General features: G+C 44.7%; 1 protein-coding gene across 2 annotated transcripts in view; it reads right to left on the minus strand.

Annotated features, from left to right (window-relative positions):
• Atp10b (ATPase phospholipid transporting 10B (putative)) overlaps positions 1 to 8,558 on the minus strand; it is a 143,239-nt gene that overhangs the window by 101,216 nt on the left and 33,465 nt on the right. Inside the window, exon 1 of one of the 2 annotated variants that reach the window (XM_069993948.1) lies at positions 8,315 to 8,528. The exons of the other annotated variant lie outside the window; for it this stretch is intronic. Coding sequence (XP_069850049.1) covers positions 8,315 to 8,317 — 3 coding nt within the window. The 5' untranslated portion in view covers positions 8,318 to 8,528. Of the gene's footprint in view, positions 1 to 8,314; positions 8,529 to 8,558 lie in introns of those variants that run through there. 2 annotated transcript variants of the gene reach the window in all.

Raw genomic sequence — 8,558 nt, forward strand, 5'->3', positions numbered from 1 at the left:
AGCAGAATATCTATGAAGCATTATAGACTTGGAACAGTTAGTGTTTTCTCAGTGTCATACAAGTAGAAAGGGGTAGATCTAACCCTTACTAATTCTGACTCTTGACCACTAAGCTCTTGTTTATTATGAGTGTCAAGTTTGGAGTGAGAAGATCTCAGGGCTGGCAAATGGTCACAAGATGGGCACACACTCCGAGTGTGTCACTTTAACATCCCAGTTTTTGAGTACAATGCATCCGGGTCAATGTCAGCCCTTCATCATTCTCCTCCACTTCTTCTCACCTTATCTAGCCCCTTGATTCTCCTAGTTCCATTTTCACATCTATAAATTGAATATGGCTTCATTCTCCTACCCTTTCCTCTCTTCATTCACCTATTCTCTTCCCTTAATCTTGTTCTGATACCCACGACACTTCAAGTTCCGGTTTTCTGGTATTCATTTGGTTAGATTGTAAGCTAGTTGTTCAAAGGAGTTTTACCATTGGAATTCTTCCCTGTGCATACTATACTTCAGTTAATAAATTATATTTATCTATAAATTAGATTTAATCTTCACATATGAGAGAAAACGTATGTCTTTTGTCTCTGTGGGCTGGACATTTCATTTAAGAGAATTTTTTCCCAGGCCCATCTATTTCTTTTTTTGGGGGGGGGTCCAGTCATGGGGCCTGAACTCTGGGCCTGGGTGCTGTCCCTCAGCTCTTCAGCTCAAGGCTAGCGCTCTACCACTTGAGCCATAGCGCCACTTCTGGCTTTTTTTCTTTTTGCTTATGTGGTGCTGAGGAATCGAACCCAGGGCCTCATGCATGCAAGGCAAGTGCTCTACCACTGAGCCACCTTCCCAGCCCCCCCCATCTATTTCTCTTCAACAGACATTCTTATCCTGTGTACCTTGACTTTCTGGCTCTTTTTGATGGACAGTCACAGAATCTGTCTAGGTAGAAGCACAGTACTTTCCTGAGCTGTACCCCAGATCTACTTTCCAAAATCCAATATGGCGGCTCCAAAGGCCACTGGGCCATTGGCCATTGGGACTCTTTGCATGATCTTAGATGTCAACTTTTTCTCCTCTTTTCATTCCTTTGTAGCTAAGAAGCAGCAGCAGACTTTCTGATGGGCCCTAATGGAGGATGATGTTCTCTTCTGCCATGGTTCGTTAGACTTCGCCAGTGTAGCCCCAGGAGGCGCACAGGCAACCAAAGTGATGTTAGCCTCCAGTGCTGCTCTGTAGAAAAGAGCCGCTGGAGGTCTCACAACCTAATGAGGACGGAGTGCTCCTCAGGTTGTACTAGCTGTGCCTACACCCTCTGAACATGACATGTCCTAGAGGAACCCCTGGGGTTTAAGTGTGTGTTGGGAACAGACAGTCCTGGTCCTTCTTCTATGGAATAGGCTGTATTACTTTAGCCAGATCTCATAACCTTGTCTGGATATTCAGAATTCATATATCTAAGAAACATTCCATGCATCTCCTTTCTTGGTGCCATGAGGCTCAACCAAGATACCTTATCTGCCAGCAAGGAAGATAGGACGATATCCTTTGCCAAGGTAAATCTTGATGAACAAGATTTGCATTGTCCTGGGATGTTCTTTGTGTATTCCTGAGGGGATGGATGAGCTCTTGGTTGGCAGACAAGGAGCTGATCCATGAAGGACTTATTGCTTTTGATTTCTTAATTCCAGGTTGGGAAGCAGAATACAAATTCAGTCTCCAGTTTTCTGCTGGGTGTGGTGTTTTGCAAGTCACACAGTCCTAACGCGGGCTCCAGCTGTGTCTGGCTTTGTCTCTGTGTGAAGGGTAAAGCCCTGTTTCCTGTAGGTAGTCTCTCTTCTCTGCCTTGTTTTTATTCCTAGGCAACAATCTCCCAGTGTCTGAGGATTGCACATCTCCTCCCTTCCTGGCTGGTGACCGTGAGCTGTGACTAAAGTCAGCAATGTCTGGGGTAGGGGTGGTAGTGGGGGGGGGGATCAGGCTGGAGGCATTTTATTTTTGCAGCCATCACTGGCTCTTTGGACCCACCAGGCATCCGGAGAGACTCAGATGAATTGTCTGAATCGTGAAGGCAGAACGGAAGTTTGCGTGACTCCTTTGAACATAGCTCTCTCTGTGGCCTGTGGCAGCTCAGCAGAAGTCACTATACTGTGGCTGTTTGTCAGCTAGACTCCTGGGCTTTGTTCTGGTCCATAGCTTCCCCGATCATGTGCATCTGCACCCAGCCAGGCCAAGCTCCATGTCCAGGGGCTGAAGGAGACCAATAGATGCCCCAGGCTGCCTAGCTAAGCCTGATGTAGGCTGAGGCTTTTGAAAATACAATGAAGCGGAGCTGAGCAAGGCTGAACTCAATCTGTATAAATCCTGTTACTTTATTTTTATTTGATGGTGCTTGATTTGTGGTCACTGTTGAACATTTCTGGTAGTAGATTTTCACCTTCTGAGGGTAAATACAGACGTGAGGATCTCACGATTAGAAGTCAGCCCAGGCAGAAAAGTCCCTTAGATTCTTATTTGCAATTACCAGCAAAAATCTGGAAGTAGATGTATGGCTCAAGTGGTAGAGCACCAGCCTGAGCAAAAAAGTGAAAATGAGAGCACAAGGCCCTGAATTCAAACCCCAGTACTGGCACAAAAAAACTACCACTACCAACAAAAAACAGAAAGTCAGAGGTACAAAAATAGGGGGGAGGAAACCCAACTTAGGTGAGATCAGACATAATCTAATGCAGGAGTGGCATGTGTTACCCTGACACCAGCTTCTTCTTTCTACATGAGTTTCACAATTCATTCTACTCTCTGCAAACATTAGATCTTCAATGAAAATTAGCTAGGAATCCAGGAAGCACATGGTTCATGTATTTGCAGAACTCATGAGGCAGTTTGGTCCTGAGTTCCAATCCCACTTCTGCTACTTTCGGACTCCGGTAAATTATCTCCACTTATTGGGAAGTTGCACGTTTATGAAATGGGAAGAAACAATCTTTCAGGCACAATTATAGATCAAGGCAAGGGTAACCAGGGCTTTCTGTGGGTCTACTACCAGGGAGGTACAGCTGCCTTTCACAGGCGAGGTAATGGATGCGTTCAGAGAGGTGGAAAAATATGCAGGAGGACAGAGTCACTGAGGGACACAGGTGGGTTTCAATCCAGCTAGACTGGCCCCAGGCTCTTCTTATTCACCAGGCTTCAGGCCTCACTCCAACTCTGGGATAAAACAGGATCTCTCAGGTAGCTACTGCTGTAAGCTGGCATTTCTACGCACAGCCATCAGTGGTATTGTGTACAGTTCTTTCACGTGACATGTGGGAAAACTTCCGTCTACCAGGCCAGCATCCTGCTCATCCTGCTCATCCCCTGGGTCTGGGTCTCAGTGTGTGTGTTTTTCACGCCCGCCAGGACACGATGCGTCATCCGAAGGCATGTCAGTTGAGCAGCTGTTAATTATTCTCCTAGTTAACCAACCGGAGGCAACAGGAATGGCGGGGGGCGGGGAGCTTGCCACATCTGGTAGGCTCTGACCCAAGCAACCAATTTAAGGCAGGCACCCGGGCCAGACCTTATGCCCGACATGTAATACAAGTGCACATGGCACAGCTGGGCAATGCTAGAAATGGGTGGGATCTTGTGGGGAGGGGTCATCTGATCCAGATAGTAAACCGTTGAAGGTTAAATAATGGGTGTATGTGTGTGTGTGTGTGTGAGGCTGTCACATTGCAATTGTATCCATGTAAACTTAATGATACGCAATATTTGTGGTTGATTTTGGGGAACAGAGTGCAGACTTTGAAGACAGGCTCCGTGGAAGGCTAAATTTTCACTGGATAACACTTTAAGCCTTCTTAAAATTTTACCATGCACATGAATTACTTAATTAAAAACATACATGTACGTAATTGGAACACAACAATAAACAGATCCTTACAAAGTCCAGATCCTTTCTTGAAGTCAGCACCTGAACCGATCGGAGGTCTCCCCTGTGTCTGAAATCAAACATTGTGTCTCCCACTCCACAGGGAAGCGCACAGCTCCAAGGCTCAGAGAAAAGATTCTCTCGCTCTGCAATAAGCACCCTTCCTCAAGGCCCTCCACGAATCCTTGTCACAATCCATTAGGTATTTCTCCCAGCATTCACAGCAGGAGGAACAGCGTTCAAAGAGGCTGACAACCACTTTCACCTGTTTGGCTGGCTCCGAGAGTCTCCATTAAGCACACCCGATGCCCCCGAGGGGCTTCTGAGCTAGACGCGACTCCCACTCAAAGTGAGAGAGATTCCCAGGCCTGGCAGGGACCATCCACTGCAAGCTGATCACAGAACTTGCATTCCTGTGCCACAGCCGTCCACAAAGGAAGCTTTGCTGATGTTCGATCACAGCCTACGACCTACTTGCTGGATGTCTTACCCACAGAGTCAAGATGAATTCTGAACGATTTTGCACATGAACCTCCTTGTAGAATCATCCCCGGGAGACAAAAGCAAGAGTGGCCACGTCCTAGCTTTGACGTTAGGATGGAGCCGTGTCTATATTCCAGCTCTGCCCTTATTAGCTGTGCTACCTTTCGTAAGTGACTTGTGCCTTTCTGTCCCAGCGTCCCTCACCCGTCAGGAGCAGGATGAGAGTGTCTGTCCATCATCCAGGCCTCACCATGGCTGTCTAGCAAACACATTGTGCAAACAGATGGGATGTCACATCTATGATTATGAGTAGCTTCCCTCTTGCTAACGTCTTGGCCCATGCTACCTGCAAGCCTGCCCAAACAGAAAGGGCTGCTTGTGAAGAACTGTCAAAGCAGCATCTGGACAATGGTCAGCGAGACACTGAGACCCTCTGTGCAAATCTACGGGACCACCGGCTGGGAGAGGAAGCTTGGAATGGGCCCATCCCCGGGCCAGCTTTCGAATGAGAACACAGTCTCCGCTCCAAACTGTGATTAGGGCCTGGTGAGAAATCCTGGGATGGAGACCCCAGACCAAACATCCCGTACCCACCACGGTCACACATGAGGCAAAGGACACCTGTCCTACTGATTCGAAGGTTATGTTTACTATTTAAAAAGAATGGTTCCCTCCCCCAAGAACTCACTGCTGCCCCATCAGCTTCCCCTCTGTTCCGTAATTCATTCAAAATGGCCACTGTACAGAAAGGGCAGATCATAAAATGATCAAATGAGGACGGGGATAAATGAATCTTTGGTGTCTAATGCTATTGAAATAATTCCTTCTTATGTACTCATTCTTTACTTGGCCACCTGCTCCATTGCATGAGTTGAAGTGGAGACATAGTTGGAAAATAGAAAAAGGATAGGTTAAATGGATCTCAGGAGATGGTCCTTTAAAAACATAACCTGCTTGTGTAAGTCCCGAGGACCTTAAGAAAATGGATATTCTCCCTCAATTACCAGGGGCTGCCTGGAAAAATGGCTGGTATTGATCTCACCTTGAGTTGCCAATAGCAATCTCACTTCTGTCTTGCGGTGGGGAGGCGGTTGGGGAATGTGTGAATGGTTTCTTGGTCCATGCTGCTCTAAGTCAAGGAAGCTCAGGTGGTGTTGGTTTTTGATGGGGGTGGAGGAGGTCAAATGAGGAAGAAAGTTTGAAAATGGTTTTCTCACTTCTTTGGGGAAGAGGCCAAGGATTCAGGAAACTTTAGATAAAACCCCGAGTTCTACAGACAGAAAATGGATATTGAAAAGGCGAGTGCATCCATCAGATTTGTGGAAAGAGGAAATCAACTTCTCTTTGCAGCATGTTTTGGAGCAAATCAAACTGGCACAACACTACAGGAACCCCCCACCCCACTCCCCCCATGGGGTAAAATGGGCAGAATTCAGGATAAAGTCACTTTTCTGAGTCTGTCCTGACTGATTTTCACAGTTCCATAGAACTTCCTCTTGTTTAGAGAAAGTGGAGTTAAAATAAATCAAACGTTAGCAAAGAAAAAAAAAAACCACACCAGATCAAATGTCAGTCAGCAAAACGGATTGCACACCGGGCTCTAGGACTTGACTGAATTAGGGTAGATAATGTCCATGGGCTCCCATCTGCTCATTCCGTAGGATTTCCTGATTCAGAACCATCTTTTCCCTTATATTGCTGGCATAGAAACTAGAATCGGAGAACTATGCATTTCCACTGGGGAGGATGGAAAGTCCTAACAGAGGGAAAGATACTGAGGGTTAAGGAGGTCGGAGGAGAATCAAATCACTGGTTTGGAACTTCTTCCAACTCCTGTTCCTTCATGAAAGACCATCTACAAGATTCAATCCCATGTTCACCACCCACATACACACACAGGTGTAGTCACGTGACTACAGCAGGCATCTGCTATGTGGTGCTGAGGAGCAACAACTACAAATAAAGCTCAGTCCTGCCCACAATCCTTCGACAGTCTCTACACAAAGAACTGATGGTAGACGTGGTTGAAACACACACAGACTAATTGCTTGTCATAATCACAGCCCTCTCATCGTTACTAATATACTCCGTCCTCATTTTCTTCCTCCTGTCATTTTTACCACCCCTTTCTATAGGAGCCCAGCCTGTAAGGACCAACAGAAATGAAGCTCAACGGGAAAAAATGACATGAATATATATATATATATATATATATATATATATATATATATATTACACACGCTCTGCAATAAAAAGACATCTATCTTATGTTGTCCCACGCAAAAGCACATTAAATAGTGACATAAAAGGATTCCCTTAGGACACATCAGGGCTGGGTTGTACCTCAGCAGCAAAGTGCTTGCCTAGCAGGTGCAATGCTCTGGGTTCAATCCTAGAACCTCACACATACACACAAACAAAACCTTATGACACATCCTAATGCACACACATGGTGTATCTCCATTAAATATGGATGCCTATACATACATTTATATACATAATCTGTAATGCAACTTTTGGGAGGACTTCTATGCATGTGAACATCAATATCTCAAATTCCAGTCATTACTGGAACTAACCGACAAACTTAAAATCAAGGAATGTCATCCTAAATTAATATTCCACTTTCCTCAGGCAGCATATGTATACAATAGCTGGGAGCTTCAGGGCCCAATGCAGAGATTTCTATGGGGTTTAAAGAGAGATCAGTTATTATAATTGTCCCACTATATGTCCAGTTCACAGTGGACTCTTAAAATTAAAGGCATCTTAAGAAAATGTTATTCTATTTGTCTGTGCAGAAAGCAATTGCCTGGACTTGAGCTAGCAGTGCATGGAACGAATGTGAACATCATGTAAATGAAGTGAACTCCTATAGGTAGTTTTCTGGCAGCAACTCAAATTCTTGAGCTATCAAAACCCAGCGTTTAGATTTTCCTTTCCTGTTGACTTCTCTTCAGACAGGTGGAAGCTTTTAGTAAGTACTCAGTATCTGTGGAGTTATGCCTATCTTTGTGAAGAACCACGACAAATTAGAAAGTCAAATTAACAATGCATATTTAATACTGCTTTGTAGTTTTTTTTTTGAAAAGTTGGCAGAGATGTTTACTCTTGGAGGGGGAGTTTATAATTATGTAAATTGGAGAAACAGACTGCATATGGTATTAACGATAATGCCTTGGGTTTTATATACAGAGTCAAGAGAATTTCCAAGTTTTTTTTTTAATGTTTCTCATGACTAAAGGGAAGTGAGCCAAGGCTGGGTGCCTGCTTTTTCAGTACTGACTGAACGTACAAGATCTTAGAACTTGGCCACCGGAACAAGATTTGTCTTAAAGCAATAATGGCCTTTTCAACAAACAGTCACCCTCTCTATCTCCTTCTTTCTAGCAAGACCTTAGTTTGGGCCACACATCACTATCTTCTATGCAATCATCTGCTTCAGGAAGCCCATGACTGGTCTCCTTCTCCAATGGTGTTAGTCCTGTACACTTTGTCACAAAGGTATTGTGACACATTCTGGAAGATGATTTGAGTGCAAGTTTTCTGGAAAGATCGATAAAAGCCGAGAAGTGAGAAAGACATTTCTTCTGGAGATGTCAGAACCAACGTAATACACTTACTCCATTGACAGCCCTGCCCTACCTTAACACTTCCTGTGTGAGGGCAAACAACCTCAAAATTACTATTTAACCACATGTTCCATACTCACAGTAGTCCCAAACACATCAAAACATCTTAAATCTGTGTATAGTTTTTTTTCCCTCTCACTCTCTGCCATAATACTTGGCATCTCATTTATCCATGAACTCAGTTGGTATTTGTTAAATGGTCTGGAGAAAAGAATTTTAGTTTAATGAAGCTTATCCTGGCACCAGAAAGGAATCTGTAACCAAGTACCGAGGAGTAATCCTACAAACCACTCACCATTCACACCCTCGCTTTCATCGGAAAGCCAGTCTTGATCTTCCTATCCAAGCAAGCCTGCAAGACACAGGAAGGAAAAGCAACGTAGGAAATATACCACCTCATTTTGGTGATCAGGCAAACAATTAAGCATTCTTTGCCCTTTTCATTCCAGCCACTACCATGTAAAGCAGGTGGGGCTGGACACGTTCCCGGGAGTTGTTCTGAGCATGCTCATGACATGTTCCCTGCACCCAATCTAAAT

Source organism: Dipodomys merriami, unplaced genomic scaffold, assembly GCF_024711535.1.
Source record: "Dipodomys merriami isolate MVZ:Mamm:240054 unplaced genomic scaffold, mDipMer1.0.p SCAF_44, whole genome shotgun sequence".
In the NCBI taxonomy this organism is placed as follows: Eukaryota; Metazoa; Chordata; class Mammalia; order Rodentia; family Heteromyidae; genus Dipodomys; species Dipodomys merriami.